The following is a 24,623-nucleotide window of genomic DNA, read 5'->3' on the forward strand; positions in this document are numbered from 1 at the left end:
TTTGTTTATGTACCACATTACTGTGGTGTTGTCTGTTCTTATCAATAATTGCCCTGGATGCAGGAGGTCCTTGAAAGCTGTAATTGCATTTATCACTGCTAGCATTTCCTTTTGATTGATGTGAAGGTGCTTTTCCTTTTGGGACCATTTGCCCTGAATGCACCTGTCTGTCATGTGTGCCTCCCAGGCGTAGTCTGAGGCATCTGTTGTGATGACTTGATTTGCTTGAGGCTTGCAGAATGGTACACCTGTGTTTGTTTGTTTGGCATGCCTGGGCCCACCAAAGAAATTTCTTTTGTAAACATGGAATTAGTGGTATTACTGTTTCCAAACTGTGGCTGTGTTGAGACCATAGGTTTTTTAGGTACCATTGAAGTTTCCTCATATGCAACTTTGCACATGGGATTAGAAGAATGCAAGATGCCATGAAGCCCAGAGCCTGCAGGATTTTCCTTGCAGTTAGCCTGGTACAATTTGCTAGCATCTTGAAGTACTGAGTTAGTTGCCCCTGTTTTTCTGGCGTAAGATAGGCCATGTGGGTGTTTGTGTCCAAGTTGGCACCCAGGAAAATTATTTTCTGAGATGGTGTTAGCCTGGATTTCTCTTGTTGACTGTGTATCCCAGAGAATTCAATAACTGTGTTACATAAGCCAGATGTTCCAGAAGTATGTGTTTGCTGTCCGCTTGGATCAGGCAATCGTCCAAATAAGGGTAAATTTGCATCCCTTGAAGTCTGCAGTAGGCAATTACTGATGCCAGGCATTTCGTGAATACTCTGGGCACAGTAGATAAGCCAAAGGGCAATGCAGAGAATTGATAGTGGATTGAACCTGCAAGAAATCTGAGGTATCTTCTGCAGCTTTGTCTGATTGGGACATGCAGGTATGCCTCCTTGAGGTCCAATGTTACCAGCCAAGACTCCTTGCCCAGCATGGGAAGAAGCTGCTGTAAGGTGAGCATCTTGAATTTTGGTACGAGTAGAAATGTGTTTAGGATGGATAAGTTCAAAATGGGTCTCCAATCGGTTCCATTCCTTGGTACCAGGAATAGTCTGGAATAAAAACCTTGACCTTGTTCGGGAGTAGGTACCTCTTGAATAGCTTTCATGTCCATGAGCTTTGAAATTTGTATTTGAGCCTCTGCCCTTTGTGTGGCAGGTTCGGCATGCCTCTCATTTCTGGAAGAGTGTGAAAATGAAATCTGTAGCCTCTGTTTATAATGTCCAGGATCCATTTGTCTTTTGTGACAATATGCCAATTTTTTGAAAATAATGCCAGCTTTCCTCCCAAGGGTGCTGCCACCTGAGCCTTGCTTGGCATGCAAAGGGGAAGTCATTGGGTTTGTTTCCTGTATTATTGTGCACTGTCTTCGCCACCTCTTGGTGCTGGAGATTGCCATTGTCTGCCTCTATATGATCCTTGAGATTGTCCTCTGCCCCTTGTGCGCCTGTATCTACCTCTTTGGGGCTTGTCCGTGGCTGGAAAGGACCAGTTTTTGAAGGCCAAATTCTGCTAAAATGTGGTGGTTGTACCTGTAGAAAAGCTTTGACAGTATGCATAGATTTAGCTTTTTCTTCCATTTTCCGTAGTATCTCCTCAGCATTTGTACCAAATAATACATCCTTTTGTAAAGGAGCACCTAGTAGTTTAGCTTTAACATAATCAGGCAAGGATTTTTCCTAAGCCAGGCATGTCTACGAATGACTGATCCTGTAACAGCAGCGCTACTTGAGGCCTCTAGAGCATCATAGCCACATTTGTAAGGTGTGTTTACCCACTTATTCTGCACTATGCATCATATCCTGCAACTCCTTCAAATCTGGTTGTTCAGGTTGTGACATTTTATTCCTTAATTGTGATAACAGAAACTGCTGATATTTAAGCATATGGAACTGACAATTTAAGGCCCTCATGGCTAGGGTGGCCGAGGATCTTGACTCTCTCTCGGAAGGTAATGGATTCTTAGCAATAGAGGCCTTCATTCCCTTGGGGCCTTGAGAAATGGTTTCAGGGTCAGCATTATGGCTTTTGTAAAAAAATTGGTGTGAGTTAGGAACTCTGTAGTACCTATCAGGCTTGAATGGGGCAGGAGGCAGGGAATCCTGATTAAGGCAAGCCTCAGAGTAAACATCATCAAGTATGTCCAAGACAGGAGGTATCGCCAGAGGTCTGTGCTGAGGTAGCAAAACAAATTCCCTAAGCCTTTTCTTGGAATCAGAAAAATCTTGGCCTTCCCAATGGAAGTGTTCCCTCAAGGTATGCAAGGTTTCCCCGAAAGAAAAATCCTCTGGGGGGGATACAGAAGGAATGGACTGCTCTGCATCAGAATCTTCAAAAGGGGAGTACGAGTGTTCCTCTTCATCAGAATGTTCTGAAATAATGGAGCCCTGGTCAGAAGAGGGAGAATCTTCCTCCACTCTGGGTCTCTTGTCCGGAGGGGGTTGGGAACCCCTGATAAGAGTAATTAAATCCTCAGCCATTTTGAGCATCTGCTTTTTGAGCATGGGGCCTGGAGATGGGCCCTGTGCAACAGGCCTCTTGGAATGCATGGCTGATTTATACTTAGTGAAGGCCTATATGGAAAAGGAAGATGAAGGTCTGAAGACACCATGGGTGGAAGTGGACCTGTCCACATTAAGAGGCTCAACACTCACAGTGGCTTCGGTAGCTGTAGTCAGGGTATGGGCCGAGGAACCTGCTGTCTCGGTTACAGAAGACACCGCCAGAGAAGTCTCGTCGGTAGTCAGGGGCTGCGTAGGCGCCTCGCTGAGAACCGGACCACGTGTAGTCGGTTTTGGCGTGGTGTCGGTGGAGACAGCGGACCTCGCGAGTCGGTCTTTGTCCTTGCGTATTTTGGACAAAACAGTAGTCGGAGTCTCCGACGACATTTTATAATTAAAAGCTTTACCAAAAAAGTGCTGGGCGAACTCCGCCCGACGCTTAATAGTGCGTTTATTGAAAGTAGCACAAAAGCGACAGCCCGAGACGTCGTGGTCTGGGCCTAAACAAGGTATACAGAGGGAATGGAAATCCTTATGCGGTATTTGCTTCCCACAAGAAATACAATTGTTAACTTTGTCTGACATCGGTCAGAGGCAAGAAAAGTTTCAACGGGTACTTAGCTTTAAAGAAGACTTCGGTTTCCAAATTTTCATAATTTCAGGAGCTGGCCGACCGGCACTTGCGAACTGCTTCTGCTTCGGGCACCGCGCGGCAAAAAAGACTGAAGAAAATGGCGTCGGCTGTGTCATATACCTCTGTCGCACTGACGTCAGGAAAGAAAGCGACGACAACCGACGCCGGACCTAGACTTTGGAATTCGGCCGACCGAGGACCCGCCTGACGGCAAGAGAACCTATCTGTTATGACTGCAGCTGTATGCACGATGAACATCTACATAAACTACTACTGGATGATGTAGTTAAAATATAAGATAACGTCTATAGAGAAATAAAAATTGCTGAAGTCCCCCCTTCATAGAAATATTCCCTTTTATCACCTATTGTAAAACTAGAAAAGGATCCTACAGGGTGTTTACCATACAGATCCAATTCACTTTTAAATGTGAACTATAAGATGTTCATGTCCATTTTAGTTAACAGAATTAATCTACTTAAACCTAAACTAATTGACAATGATCAAACTATGTTTATTTTCACTAGACAAGGGGTAACATAAGAATATGTACATTAATAGACTATGCAAATAAAAAAAGAATTTTATCATTAGTCTCGATTTAGACAAGGCTTTTGACTCAGTTAGTTGTTCGTACCTGTTTAAAACACAGTGTATAATTTTCTCACCTGAGGTTATCTGCATTAAATTTGAAGCTATACAATAACACTTGTGCTTATATTCAAATAAGTTTTCTTATTGCTTTAAATTATGAAAAGGCACAAAACAAGATTGTCCATTATCAGCTTTACTTTCTGCATTAGCTATAGAAACCTTTGCTAATAGTATTAGATCCAGTAAGATTAATGGTATCAAAATAAAAGAAGACTTTGAAATAAGTTCCAACTTTTGCTGATATTTACTAACAGGAAATGCAGACAATGCATTAGAACATATAACTAGTTTTGAGCCAGTCTGCAGAAATTTCAAAGATTTAATCATAATAAAACAAGTACGTTAATTACTTAAAAAAATAGAAAAAATAATCTAGCTTCAGTTGGAATAACAATCAAATACAATACCTTGATATAACTCATCTAGATGCAAATAAATTATACAAACTTTTAACAGGTTACTGATGCTGGCTACCCTTCAAACTACCGCAAATTCATCCATAAGGCTCACTTCTCATGCTGCAGAAGGCACCTCAAGTTAAATTTGTGCTAGAAATTTTCAGTAATTACAGATGTTCAAGTATATTCAGTCATTGTCTTTGGGATTCCTTCCTAAGGGAGCCACGTGCATTATGACAACTTACATGGCTTTACTGTCCCGTTCTCTGCTTTGGCCATCTCCCATTCCATGTGGGCATCAGGGTGCCAGTGTGGGTACAACAGGGGTATTGGCCAAAGCCATCTTCCGACTTCCCAGGGCTTTAATGGAAAAACTCATCCAGAGCGCCACAATTTACTGCGAGGGAAAGGTTAATTTGCTTTTGCTTTCTTGCATTTTGTATTACCAAACAAGGTGGAGCCATCAAAGATGGCATTAGTGAAAGATGCCCTGAAGGGTTGCGCAAACCTGCAAAGGCAAAGCCAAGGATGCTGTCAAATGGCAGTACTTGTGCCTGCCACTTGAGAGGTTGCCTCTGCCAAACTGGAGATCAACCTCATTGAGGCATTAGCCAAGGAAGTCAGAGTAGAGAGTTTTGGAGAGACCAGCATAAGACTGTCCAGAGGCAACAACTCTTTAAGGGAAGTGGTAAGGTCCGAAATAAAGTCCCAAAGAAGCCAGGTAAAATAAGCCAAATTAGTTGCTCTCAGTCCGAAAGTAGCTGAGGCAAACACACGCTCTTCAAAATGGTCGATCACACGGGACTCCCTGTTCAGGGGATGGGACTGAAGCTTTGCTCAGCTAGCTCTTTCTTAGTAGCAGCAACCATCACAATGGCAAAGATGGGGACACCTTTGCTCCAAAATGTTCTGTCCTCAGGAGAACAGAGAAATTTGTCGGCTTTTTTGGGGACAGGTTCCAATGTGTGTGGCTCCTTCCAAGCTCTGCTGGCGATAAGGTCCACAAGTTCATCATCAGGGGGAGACACCCAGGTAGAGAATGGGCCTGTCCCAAAGGCCTTCAGGAAAACAGACTACTCTGACGACTGGGTTGAGGAAGACAAACCATCTCTTTGCTTGAGAACAAAGGATGCCCCCCAAAGAGCACTTCAAGTGAAGTCTAGGGGACTTGTCTCCCTCCTCAAAATCTGTGTCCTCAGTTAGGGACTCTCTGGGGAAGCCCAAGTGACTCTTCTTACATGTTCTCATCTGAAGGGGGTCCTCCATGGTGGGCTTAGGGGAGGACTCGGAAGAGATGGATACCCTAAGTGGGGCAGTGCCCGCCTGAAGGCACTCGTGGGAGGGCTGACCTTGGATGGATGACGAGGCCTCAGCATCCAAACCTGAGAACGACTGGGGAGGACCTAGAGAAGATGGAGGGGTAACTGCCAAATTGGAAAAGGTCCTCTCTACCCCCCCCGGAAGGCCGACAGACTGGATGAAGCTCACCTCTCCAGCAGCTGGGGCCATCTGGGAAGGGAGAAGGGACGCCAAACCAGCACCAAAAACCCTTGATGATATTAGCCCCGAGCTGTCCAGTGCTAAAGATCCCAGAAGGGAACAGTCTAAAAACTCTGGGCCCGAACCCATCCCCAGCAAACTTACACCTACCTCTCGGAGGCAAGGTGTACGCTGACCGAGGGCAATGGAACAGGGCCATCCAGAGACTTTGATGGTGTCAGGAAGTGGGGTATACAGACATCATTGGTCTCTCACTGGAAATCCCCTCGTCCTGACATTCCAAAGCCTGTGGGACTGGAAGAGGAGAGTGGGTGTCCTGCAGATGGGAAGGGTCCCCCTGGTCACCTAGACAGGGACAGCAGCAAGCCCAACTCAGTTTGAGCCTTAGAGGAAGCGCATCATCATATCCATGTCTGACAGCAGTAGACTTCTGGAGGATCTGGACAAGACTGAAGAGTGACCGGACCTTGCAGTGGATCTGACCCTGGATTTCATAGCCCTATAGTCTCAGGAAGGGGATCTACCCCAATGAGTTGGATCCAACTTCCTGGGACCTTCAACTGTAATGGGATCCAACAGAACTGCCTGATCCTAGCTGGGTCCAAGGACTTGGACAGTGTGCTGCTGGATCCGACAAACTGGTTGGATCCTGAGATGGCAAGCACCTACTCAGATCCAAAGGCCTCCACTCAGTGGAGGTCTTGGATCAGTGTCTAAAATCTAAGGTTCTTGGAATGGCAGACTTCTGATCAAGGGATTTGTGATCAGAGAGCCTCAGCTTCTCAGTGAAAGGATGAGGAAGAGGACCTCTCCAAGGGGGGGGAGGAGGAGGCCTTTCTTTGGGTTCCAGAGGGGGGGGGGATGGAAGGGGGATTCCTTGGGCAGATGACCCCCCAATGAGCCAAGCCCTTCAGAAGAAGCTTATTGTGGTGCTCTACCAGGACCCTGGGATTGAATGTGGCACAAATTTCACATTCAACCTCCAGGTGCACTGTCCCCAAGCCTAATACCAGTACAGCACACACAGAGACAGAGACAGACACAGAGACAGAGACAGACACAGAGACAGAGACAGACACAGAGACAGAGACAGACACAGAGACAGAGACAGAGACAGACACAGAGACAGAGACAGACACAGAGACAGAGACAGAGACAGAGACAGACACAGAGACAGAGACAGAGACAGACACAGAGACAGACACAGAGACAGACACAGAGACAGACACAGAGACAGAGACAGACACAGAGACAGAGACAGACACAGAGACAGAGACAGACACAGAGACAGACACAGACACACAGACAGACACACAGACACACAGACACACAGACACACAGACACACAGACACAGACAGAGACACACACAGAGACACACACACACACACACACACACACACACACACACACAGACACACAGAGACACACACAGAGACACACAGAGACACACACAGAGACACAGACACACAGAGACACACACAGAGACACACACAGAGACACACACAGACACACACACAGACACACACAGACACACACACAGACACACAGACACACACACAGACACACACACAGACACACACACAGACACACACACAGACACACACACAGACACACCCCTGAAATGTTTCAGCGGCAAATGAGATCTGAGGGTAGAAGGTATGGAAGGGGAGGAGCTTGAGCTCTGGATCTATCCGACAGTTGTAGGCTCATATATGAGGTCGGATCCAAGACCCATTTGTGATGAATGACACAGACAGCATCAGACAGAAAAGGTTTAGTAGGGGGGATGGAGCGAATCCCTAGAAAAGGGGAGAAAGACTCAAGTGCCATCTGTAACCATGATGGCTTAACTTCCGCCCATGTGCCAAACTATCTATAGCCAAACAGAAAAATGGAGGTTCAGGATTTCTTGGAATCATTAAGGGTATACCATGGTGGTGGGGATAGTCTTGCATATAGTCGAAGACTTAGTGGAACGTCCTTTTTTCTAAACAGTGGGGTTCTTCCTCTCCTCCTGGAACCTCCATGTCATCGCTTTTTAAATGCTGCTTGCCAGCATCATGCTGGGTCTGTTTATTTTGCTTTTTAAAGAAGGTTGTTAAGGACAGCATTAATTCCCTTGGCAAACTTGAAGGAAGGTTGAAAATCGGAGAGAGAGATCGCTTTGAATGAGCTTACCTTTTCCATCATACATTAAGGATCACTGCAGCAGATGGCTCAAAAACTAATTCTCTACGCAACGGAGAATTCAAAATATTTTTTTACATCTTCTGGAAGGTATTGAGATCTCAACCAAGCCAACCTCTTTATAACAGTTCTGGCATTAGCAGAATCATAAGTACATTTCAAAGAGTGTGTAGCCACTTGAAGCAAAGCAATCAAATTACACACAGCAGATTTCTCTTTGGAAGAGGAAAGAGATGCGATAATAACCCTCATTCTCTAAAAAGGTAAGCCTGACCACTGAGGTGTTGCATAAGAATATACATTTTTGCCAATCAAAAACTTTCCCAGCCTTGATAAGAGAGACTCTGACATCGACCAAATGTTTATCAGCAGCTAAGTTCACTGAAGCAATAACTGCTAGGCTTGATCAGGGATGTGTGTACAAAAACGGTTTACTATCATTTGTTCGAACGGCAAAACATTTGCTGCTTGAAATAAACAGTAAAACCGAACACAAACATTCCGAACGGCCACAATGTCGACCCAAATGAAAAACACATTTAAGCCGACATTGTTACCGAAACCGTCACGTGATAGCCGTATAGGAGCTGATGTAAATTAGACTCCTATATAACATATCACACATTTTTGCATCCCCTACACCCCCGCTACTAACATATTCGAACTCCAAAATGGCACTACAGTGGGGATATGGACGAATTTCCAATCCCCACTGTACCGTGATCTCCGTGCAGATAGTCAAATACACTTACGTGAATGCACTACTGCATTCGCATAGGTGTATTCGACTATTCCATCTATTTCAATTTTGTGCACGACATTCTGATTTTCGGCAGCAATGCTGCTGACAGACTGCCGTTTGCACAAACAATAGTAAATCTATAAAAACCTATAAGAATGAGGAAATTTACACAATCTATCCGTTTTTTTGGGGGGGGGGGCAGCAGGTTTGTTGCCAGGAAAGGTACAAGCTGTTACAAGAAGACTCTCCAATGTTGAAAGAACATAAGGAATTGGGGCAAGTTTTGGAAATTTCAACTGTAATAAATGAGTAGACTGTCAGTGACTGCGGAATATCATTATGGTTCCAGTGAAACAACTGACCCTTTCAGGAAACTGTTTCAGAAAAATGGAATCCATCATAGGGACTGGCTAAAGCTACACTCTTCAGAATTTGAATTACAAATCAGAGGAGACAAAACAGAAATCAGTCATTTGCAATCACTGTGGCTCAAAACCTTGAACCTCTTCAGAAAATGAATCTTTTACTTTAACAAAAAACAGCCATTTTGGAAAGGTTAAGAGATGAATTAAACCTTGGGAGTAGATAAAGCTACACTCTACAGAATGTGAATTAGAAATTAGTCATTTACAATCATTCTGTGGCTCAAAATCTTGAACTTGTTCAGGAAATGAATGTTTTATTTTAACAGAAACAGCTAAACTGGCAGGGTCAAGAGCTGAGCCAAGCCCAATAAAATCACTCCTGTCCAAAGTGACAAACAGTAAAGAAATACAATAAATTTTTTGCTTCTTTTTGACAGAAATTTCTGAAACAGACCCACTTTTGTCAGGGTAAAATGTTCTTAGGAATAGGCACAGCAATCAGGCCAAGCAAAGTAACATTCCCTGTCCCTTCTCCTAGGATCTAAAATAACGTCTCTTCTTTGTCATCAATGGCATTCCAACAGCCACAGAAGATATATCTCACCTCTCACCACTGGTTCATGATGGTCACAGGGACTACACACCAAGGGAGCTATAGAAAAATGATTAATGGTCTGAGAATCACAAAATGGCCCCAGCAGTCTTACCCCATCTGCAGCTGAGGCATTTTAGCAGCCTGATATGGTAGCATAATTAGTTTAGTAATTTTCTTTTCTGTAGCTGGAAAAAGGAAGAACCAAGGAACAGGTAGGTTGTTCCAAGGTTAACCCAAAAAGATGTCAGATTCCCGGGGAATCCTACTAGCAGGGGATGGTAAAAATAGGTAAGTAACGTTTTCCCCATAAAATCGCAGTAAACAGTACTTTAAACACTTAACTCAGCCCCCTAAAGTAACACAATTTTTACCACAGATCATCCCCATTAACAGCTGCCACAATGCAGTTTTTACTAGATAAACAGGGAATGGAAGCAAATTGCCATGAACTTCTTCTATCTCTTTTACACACCCCATGCACACCTAGGAGAACTGACAGATATCAACAAGCCTACTGCATTTCTTTGAAAGTTGGGAAGAAACCACAGTACCTGGAGAAAACCTAAACAAACACAAGGGTGTCATGCAGACTCCACACAAAAGGCACTCCAACCAAGAATCAAACAGGATCCATAAACACGCTATGTTTTGTCTCTCCAGACCACCTTAGAAATGCATGCTAACCTTGACCTTACCACCCCTCTACACCTTACAAAAACCTTTTCCATAACACTCAAAACATGCACCAAATTACAAAAACAAACAGAGCACTAAATGTATCCCCTTTACCTAGCACTTACTCTGACCATAACCCGCAAACATCTGTATGATAATATATTACCCCATCTAGTCCTTTCTCGACTGTAACCTGGAAATACTTGCACACCCATTCTTAACCTCCAATAGTTAAAAGACATTCTACTAAATCTGGCAGACCCATATACACACATCCCACACATATACATGCAAGTGTGTGGACACATTATTTAGTCATCAAGGAATCTGTCTCCTAAAGGCACACCTACTGATGACCTTTTTCTGACATCATGAGCATCTGAAAAAAGAATTCAAGTAAAATGATCAAATTAACTTCATAATGCTACAAAAACAGAAATAAATCTGCTGCACAAAAGTACTAATCTCTCAAAGATCTGCCAAGATGTGACCAATACATCCAAATGAGATGGACAACTACTCACTATTGTGGCAAAGACTCAAAGGTGGAACGGATTACTTTTCCTCTCTGTCAAATTTTTGACAGATGCCCTCACTATAGGAGTTAATCTTGCACCTAATCTGGGGACATCCGGCTACCCTCAGTCGGCCTAAATTCCAAAGTCTAGGTCCGGCGTCGGTTGCTGTCACCTCTTCCCTGATGTCAGTGCGCCAGGGGTATAAAAGATGCACCCGACACCATTTTCTTCAGTTTTTCTTGCCCCAGATGTCAGGTGCCCCTAAAAAGGTAGGCTAAATTATGCCAATAAGCATGCATACAGAAAAAAACAACTTTCCCTTCATCTACAAGCAAATACACCAAATAGGTTGTATAGAATAGGGAAGTAGAGAAGTCCCAGTAAAGAAAAGGGGGATGGTGGGAGGGTAACCTGGACTGCAGCAGTGAATACACTCGAACATCTACATTTATGGTAGGTACACAACTGTACTATGTTCATCGCGTTTCACTGTTGCAGTCATTACAATTGGGTTGAATCCCAAAGCTAAGGTTGGGAGGCTGGTGCTAAATAGGATTAGGAGACGCTATCAGGCCCTGCAGAACTGCAGTGGCAAAGCCTGCCCTGGATTTTGAGTAGAGAGGTAAGTGATAGTGCTTCGTAAATGTATGCACTGAACTCCAAGTTGCAGCCTCCAAGATGTCTTTGGTTGGTACTCCTCTAAGGAAGGCTGCTGAAGTGACTGCTGCTCTGGTTGAATGTGGCCTAATACCCTTAGGCACTGATTTGCCATGCTGAGAAAAGCAGAAATTAATGCAGTGGCCTACCCACTTTGAAATAGTCTGTTTTGAGATGGGCTTTCCTTGTGATCCTGCAGCATATGCCACTAGAAGTTGTTCAGTCTTTCTGAAAGCTTTGGTTCTGTCCAAGTAGAAGCGCAGTTGCCAGTGAATGTCCAAAGAATGCAGAAGTCTCTCACCCTTATTCTGTGGGTTTTGTTAAATGGTAGGCAAATGAACCATTTGGTTAAGGGCCACACTGGACACTACCCTTAGGCATAAATGTAGGGTTTGTCCTCAGAGAAACCCTGTCATCATGGAAAATAATAAAAGGTTCCACAGCCATGAGTGCCTGTAACTCTGAGACTCGTCTAGCGGAGGTTACTGCTAGTAGCAGAGCTGTTTTCCAGGAAAATAATTTTACATCAGCTGCAGAGGCTGGCGCAAACGGAGGCAGTGTGAGTTTTTCCAAGACATAGTTGAGGTCCCATGCAGGTATTGGTGCTCTCCTTGGAGGTATTATGTTTTTGGCCTCTCTGAGGTACTGCCTCAGTAATGGATGCGAAAAAATAGGTGGATCTGTACTGTAATGAGCTGAAATGGCAGAGGCATGAATTTTAATTGATGAAAAGGAAAGGCCTTTATCCAGCATCTCAGTTAAGTATTGCAAAATCTGAGGAATATTTGGAACAATCGTGTCAATGCCTTGTGCCTGGTTCCAAGCACAGAATCTCTTCCATTTTTCTGCATAAGATGTTCTGGTGCTAGGACTCCTGACCTCCAAAACAACATCCATCACTGCTTTTGAGAGAGGTGTGTCTTGAATGGCTACATTATCCGCCATGCTGCCAGGTTTAAGGTCCTGAGTTGGCTGTGCAGCATCTGTCTTGTTGGGTCAATAAGTGAGGAATTTGAGGTAATGTCCAAGCTGGACTTTGAGACAAACTCTTTAGGATTTGGTATCAGTGCTGGTGGGGCCAGTCTGGAACAAGAAGTATCATTTTTGGCTTTTCTAGTCTTGACCTTGAAAAGTACCATGGGAAGGAGAGGCAGAGGAGGAAAGGCATATACTGTTACGTTTTTCCAGCTGAAAGATAGAGCATCCACTTTCCATGCTTGCTTGTGATAAGCCCTTGTGCAGAATTTCTGTAGTTGGTAGCTGTGAGAGGAGGCAAATAGGTCTATGTCCGGGCATCCCCAGTTCTTTATCATGCTGAATACTTTGCGGATCCAATTTCCACTCGTGGGGATCCATTAGGTTTCTCCTTAGTTCGTCTGCCAGAGTATTTATTCTTCCTGGCAGGAATTGTGCTTGCAGATATACTTGGTAAGTCAATGCTGTGTCCCACAAGTTCATGGCTAGTCTGCAGAGGGGGGTAGGAATGTGTGACCCCCTGCTTGTTTATGTACTACATAACTGTAGTATTGTCCATCTTTATCAGTAGTTGTCCTGGATGAAGTAGATCCTTGAAGGCTGTCAGGGCATTCTGTACAGCTAGCATTTATTTTTGATATGTAAATGCATTTGACTTGTGGACCATGTGCCCTGAATACATCTTCCTGCCACATTAGCCCCCCAGGCATAATCTGATGCATCTGTTGTCAATGTCTGCCTGGCTGTGGGTATGGTGAATGGCTGTCCCGTGCTGAGGTGACAGGCTTTTGCCCACCATCGAAACTCCTGTTGCAGGCAGGGAATGAGGGTAATTATTGTTTTCAGGCTGTTGCAATGTTGAGTCCAAACACTTTTTAGATACCATTGAAGTTTCCTCATATGCAGTCTTGCACAAGGAATTAGTAGAATGCAGGATGCCATGAAGTCCAAAGCCTGCAGAATTTGTCTTGCAATTAACTGGGACTTTGTTGCCAACATCTTGAAATTAGTAGTTAGTTGTCTGTTTGTCTGGCATGAGAAGCCATCTGGGCAGTTGTATTTAAGCTTGCACCCAGGAATAATATCTCTTGAGAGGGTACGCGTTTTGATTTCTTTTCGTTTAGTATGTACCCTAGACCTGTTAGTAACCTTTTTACAAATGCCAGATGCTGTAGTAGAGTGTCTTAGTTCTCTGCTTGAATAAGGCAGTCGTCCAAGTATGGATATATTTGTATTCCTCTGTCTGCAAAATGCAATCACTGGTGCCAAACATTTTGTGAAGACCCTGGGCACAGTAGATAAGCCAAAGGGCAATGCAGAGAATTGGTAGTACATTGAGCTAGCTATAAATCTGAGGTATCTTCTGCATGACTGTCTGATTGGGACATGCAGGTATGCCTCTTTTAGGTCTAAAGTCACAAGTCAAGCCTTCTTGCCCAGCATGGGCAGAAGCTGCTGCAGAGTTAACATTTTGAATTTTGGAATATCCAGGAATGTGTTTAGGATAGACAGGTCCAGTATTGGTCGCCAGGCTTTGTCCTTTCTGGGTACCAAGAATAGCCTTGAGTAAAATCCTACTCCCTTGCTCTTGCTGTGGTTCTTGCTGAATGGCTCTCATGTCCATGAGGGATGAAACTTGTTTTTGTGCCTCTGCCCACTGATTGCGTGGCAGGTTTGGCATACTGTTTGGCCTTGGCAGGGTGTGAAAGTGGAACCTGTAGCCTTAAGATATGATATTTAAGACCCATTTGTCCTAGGTGATCATGTGTAAATTTTGTGAAAAAAGTGCTAGTTCCCCCCACAAAGGAGCTGCCAGAAGATAAGTGCTTGGTGTTGGCAAGAGAAAGTCATTGAGACTGTTTTCTGTATGGCTGTGATTTTTTCTCTCCACTTTTGGAGGTAGAAGCACCACATTGCTTAGGCCTGTATGAACCTTGGGGCTGTGATCTGCCTCTGGGGTGTCTGTATCTGCCTCTCTGTGTCCTGTCTGACACTGGAAAGGACCAATTCTTTGTGGGCAAGTTCCTGCTAAATCTGGGAGGCTGTACCTGTATGAAATCCTTCACTGTTTGCATAGATTTAGCTTTGTCCTCTATTTTCTTCAACACTTCTGCTTTAACACAAAACAAGGTATCATGCTGTAATGGAGCAGCTAAAAGTTTTGCTTTAACATGATCAGGCAGATTCTGCTCTTTTAACCAAGCACGCCTCCTAATGACAACCTGCAACTGCGGCCCTGCAGGAGTCCTCTAGAGAATCAAAACCACATTGCAAAGTATGCTTTCCTACTTATTCAGCTGCATGCAATAAATCCTGTATTTCTTTGTTTTCTGCACATTCTGAATTTGTCAACATTTTCTGTTTAAGCAGTGACATAAGATATTGCTGATATTTAAGCATATGAAACTGACAATTTAAAGCTCTTACAGCCAAGGTAGAAGTAGTATAAATCTTTATCCCCCCATCTGTCCAGGGTCCTTGAATCCCTATCAGAGGGAATAGGGTTTTTTGCAGTGGAAGCCTAGACCCCCTTGGGACCCTGAGAAATAGTTTCTGGGTCAGCAGCAGGGTTTTTGTAAAGAAATTTATGAGAATCCAAAACCCTGTAGTATCTGTCTGGCTTTACAGGAGCAGGTGGTAAAGAGTCAGGAGTTAGGAGTAAAAACATCATCTACAATGTCTAAAACAGGATGAATAGCAAGGGGCCTGTGCTGGGGTAATAAAAGGAAGTCTCTGAGCCTTTTCTTGGATTCAGAGTAATCTTGGCTCTCCCAATGGAAATGCTCCCTCATAGTATGCAGGGTCTCCCCAAAAGAATAATCCTCAGGAGGAGAGGCTGAAGGGACAGATTCTTCAGCATCAGAATCCTCATAGGGAGGAAGGGAATATTCATGTTCAGAAGAGGAATCAGAGGAAATGAAAACCTGATCTGAAGATTCATATTCTATCTCTTGCCTAGGCCTCTTAACAGGAGGGGGATGGGAACCCCATCAAAGTAATTAAGTCTTCGGCCATTTTAAGCATCTATTTTTTAGGCATGGAAGTCTGTCCAGGAGAATGCTGTACTTGTTTCTTTGTCTTTAGAGCTGCTTTAGTCTTTGCCTTTGAAGCTGAAGTTGGCTTTACATATAACTGTGTAGGCCTGAATATACCCTCAGAAGCAGATGCCTGCTCAGCGGCTTCGGACCCATCTGAGGGAATAGTTTCTGAGTGTCCAATACCTTGAGTTTCCAGCGGCCTAGTTGGCTCCATGTGGGAGATGGAAGCAGCCTGTGGCGCTGAGGTACCGGCGTCAGTGGCTGCGAAAGCGGCTCACTGAGAACTGGGGACAGGCCTAGAGGAAGCCTTGTCGTCTGTTTTGGACCTTGGATGCCTGTCCTTTTCTTTTTCTTTGTGTTTTTTATAAACTCCGGTCGTCGGCTCTTCCGACGGCATTATATAATTGAATCTTTGGCCAAAGTAATGAAATGCAAAATTGTACCGATGCTTAATAGTGTGTTGGTTAAATCTAGCACAAAACCAGCAGCTAGCAACATCGTGGCCAGGGCCTAGGCAAGGAATACAGTAAGAATGAAAATCCTTATGAGGTATTTGCTTCCCACAAGAAATACAATTAACTTTTTCTGACATCAGTCTGGAGCAAGAAAAAAGTTTCCCCAACGGGGTACTTAGCTTTAATGAAGACTTTGGATCTGAAATTCGATTTTGAAAATCTCAGGAGTCGGCCGACCGGCACTTACGAACTGCTTTTGCTTCGGGCACCGCGCGTCAAGAAAGACTGAAGAAAATGGCGTTGGCTGCTTCTTTTATACCCGTGGCACACTGACGTCAGGGAAGAGGTGACAGCAACCGACGCCGGACCTAGACTTTGGAATTCAGGCTGACTGAGGGTAGCCTGCCAGCAGGATAACCCAACTGTAATGACTGCAACAGTGAAACACGATGAACATCCACTGTATTTCCCCTCACTATAAAAAAAAAAAAAAAAAAAAGACTAAAGGAGCAGCTATATATCACACCAATTGACAGGATGACAAAAAAACAATAAAATATTCATAATTAAACATATGAAAATTGTCTGCTACTAAGTTAACCATGGCAAAATACTAAAAAGACAGCAACACTGTCAATGTGTTGTTTTAATTTCCGCTTTTCCCGGTCAGGGGTCGCCACAGCGGAAATTCGGTCCACTAATGATTAGCAGTAGATTGTTCACGTGTGCCGAGGGGCCAGCTCGGCGCCCAACCTACAATGAAGGCACGCCCATTCCACGCATGTCTGTCGAACGCAACTCGACCGTGGGGAGGACATGCAGACTCCAAACAGAAGGCGCTCCAGCAGAGAATTGAACGGGAGAACCTCTTGCTGTGAGGCAACAACGCTACCGCTGCACCACTGTGGCTTAACACTGTCAATGTGTTACTGTACATAAAGCACATCTGCATGTTTCAAACTCAGCGCACAAATTAGTGTGTTTTGTCCTCCTTATGCTAACCTGTATACTATAATTGGTCATCTACTCAGTGTGTACACATTTCCATTTGTTAGATGTTAAGAAATCTCAGCAGTGAAAAACCAATTCTGTAATCACACCATCACTTAAGTTTATGATTCCATCTTTATCTATTAGCACTAATCTGTCTCCATGTCTGTATCACAATCAAAAAGTGTTTGGAAGACTCAGCTCACTAACCCATAAAACAAAGAAAATTATAAAGTCAAAAACAGCTAGACTAAAACTTGGGCCGATGTGCCAAAACAAACTTGTACTGCAGCACTCAAAATGTTACTACAAACAGCATTCTGACCTATTCAAAATACTTACAGAGTCCTTTTCAATAGCTTCCAAGAGAACATTTCTAGCTTTTGTCAAATTTTTCTGTAACTTCTGCAGATGCCTGGCCAGTTTAATTGCATAAAAACTAGCAAGGGGTGTGCCTTCATTCTCCTTAACAGCTTCTCGTAATAAAGTCTCAGCACCTTCCAAGTTTCCCTGTCGGCGTTCCAGGCTCACCCGACGCAGACGTATCACAGCCAATCCTGGAGTATAGTCATCAAACATCTTCAATATCCGTCTTGCTTCCTCCACATTACCTGTATGACAGAAAAGTAGAACAACTGTTACTAAAAGGTCACATAAGCCACTAAATTAAGAGGTTTGTCAATCTATCATAATAGTCTTTCTGTTACAACTTACCACTCTATGAGTTTAAACTGTTTAGCGAGATTTTCCAAATCATCTAAACTTCGCTTTAGCCTGTGAAGATTCAAGGGAATTTTTTGCCATCATGGATAAAGCTATACATTAAAAATAACTTTCTTAATTCTAAACATCCATTTAAGCTGTGTGTTCTGTTTTACATCTGAACAAACAAAATGGGATCTATAGTCAGTATTAAAAAAAAAGGGGGGGATGGTGCGCAAATTTTACAATTAAAAAAATTGTCCAAACAAGTGAAATATTAAGAACTAAAATTGTGACTGGATCTGGGTAACAAACTTAACTTAAATATATGAAAACACACATTTACCTCGATTAAATGCTTGCAGGATAATCTTTCTTGCATAACAAATCAAAACACTGTACACGGATGCTATATGGGACAGTTATCTCAAATGAGATCAGGCATTTATGCTTTTTACCTTCAGTTAAGAGGAATGTAGGCTGCAGCAGTCACTTCAGATAACATATTTCACTTTTATGGGTTTAGAATGCAAACTTTGTCTTTAACTGTAACATAGGAGGTTGGTCGGAAAACAGACAGTACAGTGGTAAAGGGTATGCACCGTAACAGTTACCTCAATGACACAAGGTACAAGGTATGATGCTTACATTTGAGAGAAATTGGTGATTCTTAAAAGGGCCCACAAAGGCAGCTACCCTAGTACTTACCGATGAACAATGTTATGAACAGAACTTCAAAGAGAGATCAGTGTGTCACAGTAAAACATAAAAATAGGGTTTATCTACATTCTACATGCCATATCCAGGTCTAAACGTTTCCCAGTAGTGGCTATTTTTTCCTATGAGAAACTCTGGTGTCAATCATGGTTGAAAAGTAATGATACAAAGACTCCTCAAACATGCATATGTGCAAGTATATGTAAGTATGTATACATATATGCAAATTACATTAAAAATTATGTACTTAACATAACTATGCATCTGTTGTCCATTTTCATTTCTCCTCAATGTGTGAGTTATGGATCCAACCTTGGATCTGACTAGGATGCACGTCACAGACTTATGGAACCAACTCTCAAGTTCCTCGCAATACCCATATCACCCTGGCAAGCTTACAAAACGTCATATTGAGTTTGCCGCCTTATAGATCCTAAATTTGAGCATGAAAAGAAAATAACAGTAAGCTAGGGCTCAAAACCTGGGACAAAAGGTTCCAAAATATCCGTAAGATCACTCCAGAAGGGGAAAGGAGGGTGGGGAGTTGAAGAATGAAAATGGACAACGCAGATGCATACTTATGGTGAGTACATAACTAATAATCTGATTATGCCCTTTTCATTCTTCAACATACGGGACAGAGTCACCAACTACGTGAATCTTGGGTGGCCCTCATGGGAGATTATTCCAAAGAACTGGCAAACCAAAAGTAGCTCTGCTTCTAGAAATCAAATTTAGTTTGTAATGGGTAATAAAAGGTATGAGCATTAAACCAGGAAGCTGCTGCACAAATGTCATCAGTGGAAGTTCTAGACCAGAAGGCAGAGGAAGTGATCACAGATCTAGCTGAATGAGCCTTAGGCTTTGACAGCGAAAGGCCTTGCCGAATATATACAAAAGAAATGCAATCAGTTATCCATTTTGCCAGGGTAACTTTAGAAACCAGTGATCACAGTCTGTCTGGTGACAAAGAAAAATAACAGGTCTACTTTCCTGAAATCCTTTGCCCCGTGTAGATAAAAATGTAGTTGTCTATGTACATCTAAAAGGTGCAACATATACTCCCCCTTTACTTGAAAAATTAGGGAAGAAGGCAGGAAGGTGAACTGTTGAATTGGTATCGGATTCAGAGGTTACCTGAGGTGAGAAAGACTGGTTTGTAAAATAACACGGTCTTTGTGGAAAACAAAGTACTGAAGTTTGGAAGATAAGAGCATATTCTCGCAGATTTAAATGCTACTGGAAAAGCTGTTTTCCAAGACAAAAATTTCAAATCAGTTTGGCTGTAGGTACAAAGGGTTGCACAACCAACCCCTGGAATATGACTGTCAAATACCAAGGAGGTGACTGGTCTTTTCATAGGAGGTATGAGTAAGAAAGTTCCTTTCAGAAAGGCCTTCCACAATTTGCAAGAAGCTAAAGAGGAAGGTTCTTCTGAATGAAAATTTGATATGGCTAACTGTACTCTGACTGTGGAAAAACAAGCATCTCCCTGTAAAAATAAGCTAAAAACTCCAACACCAAAGAAACAGAAGCAGTAAAAAGGTCAACATCCTATTTAAGGGCCCAAATTGAAAACTCTTTTCCATTTACTCCAGTTAAATCTTCCTTGTAGAAGCTTCATGGGAAGATAAAAGTATATGAAGAATGGAGGATGAAAGCCAGAGCTATCCAGCTATAAATGGAATTTGAGAAACCACGCAGTTAGCTTGAGGCCAGGAATACTGGTACCCTTCAACCCCAAGGGCTGCGAGAGAAAATTTGGACTGTGGTTCAGTATCCATGGAGGATAATGAAGATGAGACCAAAGGAAGGGGAACCACAACTGGCGAGGCCAGAAAGGGGCAATGAGAAAAACAGAGCTCTTCAAAAGACTGCCGTTTTTGTAAAAATTTCAGAAATCAGAAATGAGGGATATGTGCACACCGGAGGAATAAACGTAGATTACAGTATCTGACTCCCCCTGAAGGGGTATTAGAGCGAAATATCTGCTTCACTTGCTGTTGTGGGGAGACCAAGATTGCAACAAGGTTGGCCTCACTGATGGAAATCTTCTCTGCCTCCTATTGACTGAGACACCACTCGTTCTTCTTTCGGCTTTTCCCGGTTAGGGGTAGTCACAGCGGAACTCCAGTCTGCTGATTAGCAGTCGATTTTTATGGTGCCGAGGTGCCAGCCCAACCTTAAACGAAGGCACGCCCATTCACGCATGTCTTTCGAACGCCACTCGACCGCAGGGAAGACATGCAGACATGAAGGCGCTCCAGCCGAGAATCGAACGAGAGAACCTCTTGCTGTGAAACGACGCTACTGCTGCACCACCGCAGCTTATGACTGAGACACCACTCGTGAGGTAAAAGAAAATGGACCTGCTGAGTCTGTTCACTAGTATGCTGATTTCCCCATAATGAATGTTGCCACTAGAAAGCAGTTGGAGGAGATAGCCTACTGCCACACACTGACTGCCTGTCAACAAAGGGGGGTAAGATTGGGTTCCCTGTTGCTTGTTGATGTACCAGACAACAGACATGTTGCAGATTTGTATCGCAATAGTCCCAAGAAGGAGAACATCTTGAAAAGCCTGCAATACTTACAGAGCCATTCTCATCTCTAGGACACTGAGTTGCAAATTGGTCTCTTGGGGGGACCATGTACCTTGGAACATCCATCCCAGAGGATGGGAAGCATCCATCCCAGAAGATGGGAAGCATCCATGGTCACTGAAGAAAACAGAATAAAAAGGATGGCCTCTGTAAAAATCGTCCAACTGAATCCAGCAATGAAGATGATTTCTGTATATTCGAGCGAATCTGACTGAGAATAAGAGAATGTTGCAGAATAGACTATTGAACAGCTACAGTTCACTGGAGAACACGCCTATAGACGCATGCTATAGGAACTAGGAATAAGGCCACTGCCATCGAACCCAGAGCCTGAATGACAACTCTGGCTGAAGGAGTAGGACGGACAAGAATTTGCTGCACCTGGAAACTGATTGTATCCACACAATGTGTAGGCAGAACGGCAATCTGACTTACTGTGTTCAACTGGGTACTGAAGAACTCCAGGCTCTCTACTGGCTGTACATTTGATTTGGAGATGTTGAATGAGATGCCTAGTGTTTGACACAGTTGAAGCAAATAATCCCTGGACTGTTATAAGAGATGCCTGGTTGAGACGATAAGGAACCAGTTGTCTAGATATGGAAACACTAAGAATCCCAGCAGTCTCTGGTGATCTGCTACCACTTTCATACACTTGGTAAATAACTTGGGGGCTGTGGTGAAACAAAAGGGCAGGGCCTGCACTAAAAGGGACTTGCCCCCAGCCAAAAGTGCAGAAATACTCAGGATCATCTGTTTTTTTTTTTATGTGATAGTACGGGTTGTGAAGATCGACTGAGCATATCCAATTGTCCTTGTGCACAAATGGCAGGATGGACTGAACCGGGACTATTCAGAACTTTGACTTCTTCACAAATTGGTTCAGGTTGTTGGGTTCCAAAACTGGTCTCAGGTCTCTGGTGGTCTTGGCACTAAAAAGAACCTCGAGTAAGTTCAGAATCCTCTCTGGTCGGGTTGAACCTCCTGGGCCTACAGCTTCTTTCTGACTGGGTGGGATGTCAGGAAGCTTGCTTCTTTTAATTGGGGGAATCTGGCAAAATGGTATGAAAACCTCTGGATATGATTTTTAGAACCCACAAATCTTTTGCTATACAAGCACAGCGGTCCAGGTGCAAGGACAAGTACCCCTCGAATGCCTCCAGAGGTAAACAGTCCGACAACCTTTCAGAGGCACTGAAAGGGTCCATCTAAACGGGGTCTCAGAAACCCTGGTTTTGCAGGCCTCCTCTGCCATGAAGATGACATCTTCCATTTTAACTCCTCCATACCCTGCCTCTGGAGTAGTTAAGGACTTGAGTCACGTTTTCTCCCCCCCATTGGATTCTGGGAAAAGGACTGCTGAAGTGTAGAAAAACAAACCCTACTGCAGACGCCTTCCTGTTCATTCCTTCCGGTTCACTGTGGGAAAGCATTTCTTTAACAGAAGCAACAAACAAGGAGGTTCCATCAAAAGAAGCACTGATGTAAGAACACTTGAAGGGTTCTGCAAAATCAAATAACCGCATCCAGTTATGTCACCAGACGGCAATGCCTGAACCAGCAGCCTATGAGGAACCCTCTTGCAGCATGAGACATCAACCTCATGGTCACACTGGAAATAGATAATAGAGTGGCCAGCTGTGAAGATGACCTCTTAAAGTCCTCTACAAACATGGACTCAGGCAAGGATTTGGAGTGCGTCTTGGTCAAACCCCCCGCAGCCTCTTAAAGTGCACTAAATAATTCAGAGATTGCAAAGCAAACATCGCTGAAACAAAAATGCTTTTCCCAAATCTGTCTAATGCCCTTCACTCTGTTATGGGGATGAAAAGAGGAGCTCTGTTCAGCTAGCCCCTCCTTTTACATGGCTGACCCAAAAATCACAGCAAGAGAAACTCCCTTGCTCCAATCAGGTCTGTTATTTGATGGTGCAAAAAACTTATCCGGGTGTCGGGATATTGGTTTGACAGTGTCTGGTTCCTTACATGCCTAGCAAGAGAATAGATCAATAAGCTAATCAGCCAGTGGGAGTCACCCAAGGTGCAGACAGCCATGAACCAAAAGCTTCAAGAAACACTGACCCCTCTGGGAATGGAGTATCTGAAAACTATCCACCCTTTTAAAAATATCTAGGATGTCTCCAAAAGAGACAACACCAGATGGAGATCTAGGGGAACATTCCTTTTCCTCGAAGTCAGTATCCTCTGTAAAAGATTCCACAAGGGAATCTATGTGCCTCCTCTTGCACATTCTCGGAGAACTACTTCAGTGGGATGTTCTAGGGAAGTCTCCAAAAAGAAGGGGAGTTCCAATAGAGAAACTGTATGGATGACAGATGGTGATACAAGAAGAGAAAGACTGGATATCTCAGAGTAGAGAAAGCAGTGCATTTTACCTTCAATACAAATGGACCAGGAGAAGGTGTGACAGGACACAATGGGGCAAAAACCACCAATGTAGCCACACAATGAGCTTGCCTGCATCCTTGCCTCCAGGAGGGAGTCAGACCTGACCAACCTAATGGAGAATGCTCCTAGGGGCAAGGATTGCTTACTGGGGTAGACCCTAGCTCCAACTAGATACTGTGCCGATGCTTTGGCTCGGAGACTCATCTTGATCCAAGGGTGTAGGAGCGGAAGCAGTCAGAGACATTGTCAGAGTCAAAGACTTAATCATTTTCGAATCAAACAAATGCTCTCTCTCTCTCTGGGTTCTCACATTGGAGGGTTCAGAAACAGTGGGACCAATCACTACCTAGGAAGTAGAGGGAAGACTTGTGGATCTGAAAAAAACAGAACGGAAAAAACAACATCTGAAGTTGAGCTGTGAGGAATTTCTTCTTCATCCTATACACACTGGCCTTGGAAAAACTGCTGGAGAATCTAATGGTCGAGGTTGTGGAATGATCTTGATTCTGTCCTTGGTGTCAACTGCAAAAATGGGAAGTGGATACGAGGAGGTACTGTGCAAACTGAGAAGCCGAGTGAATGGGTTCTAGGAGACTTGGTTAAAGTAATGGTTGGATCTAAAGTCTTTGCATCAGAGTGTGGCCTGGGACACTATCAGTATGACAGACGGATCAAAGGACTTAGGATCTGATGTGGATGGACCCGAAGTTCTTCTGATGATCTAGGGAGGCTCGGACGAAGCCATGGTGGGAGCAAAGGACTTTGGAGATTGGGTAGGGGATCTTTTTTGAGACTCAGAAGTGGGCTTTGGATATTTACTGGGGGTTGGAGCACCTGAAGATTATTAAGGAGATGGTAGCAAGCCCTGAAGGACCAGATTTTCTTCTGTCTGAAATAACTCTCAAATTAAAGGGGGCGGAAAGAGAATATATATTCAGGTGTGGCGCCCCGGAGCTTTATTGTTCACACACCATGTGGGCATCAGATTTTGGAATTTTGTACTTACAGGAAGTGCACTTTTAAAACTAGTTTCTTGACCATAAATAAAACTGAAAAAAAAAAAAAAAACGAAAACGGCCACTAATCTTTGTTATAGTTTCAAGGAAAAAAATTTAGACTACCAATAATGGTAAAAAGACTACCCTAAAATGGGTAAGAAAGAAAGGCAAGGAAAGAGTGGTATAAACATTGGTAAGCAAAGAAAGTACAACAAAAGTAAAAGGAAAAACTAATGTACAGAAAAAACTCCGTAAAAAACTAGAAAATGTCAACAAGGAAGACAGCATAGGGCCCAGGAAAAAATGAAAAA

General features: G+C 43.5%; 1 protein-coding gene across 1 annotated transcript in view; it reads right to left on the reverse strand.

Annotated features, from left to right (window-relative positions):
• Positions 1-24,623, reverse strand: part of LOC122805303 (pre-mRNA-processing factor 39-like) — a 1,105,266-nt gene that overhangs the window by 314,628 nt on the left and 766,015 nt on the right. Inside the window, exon 8 of the mRNA XM_044075391.1 lies at positions 17,227-17,495. Within this exon, the coding sequence (XP_043931326.1) occupies positions 17,227-17,495 (269 nt within the window). The remainder of the gene's footprint in view (positions 1-17,226; positions 17,496-24,623) is intronic.

This window comes from Protopterus annectens, chromosome 6.part1, assembly GCF_019279795.1.
Source record: "Protopterus annectens isolate FY-2018-M chromosome 6.part1, PAN1.0, whole genome shotgun sequence".
NCBI classification, from domain to species: Eukaryota; Metazoa; Chordata; order Ceratodontiformes; family Protopteridae; genus Protopterus; species Protopterus annectens.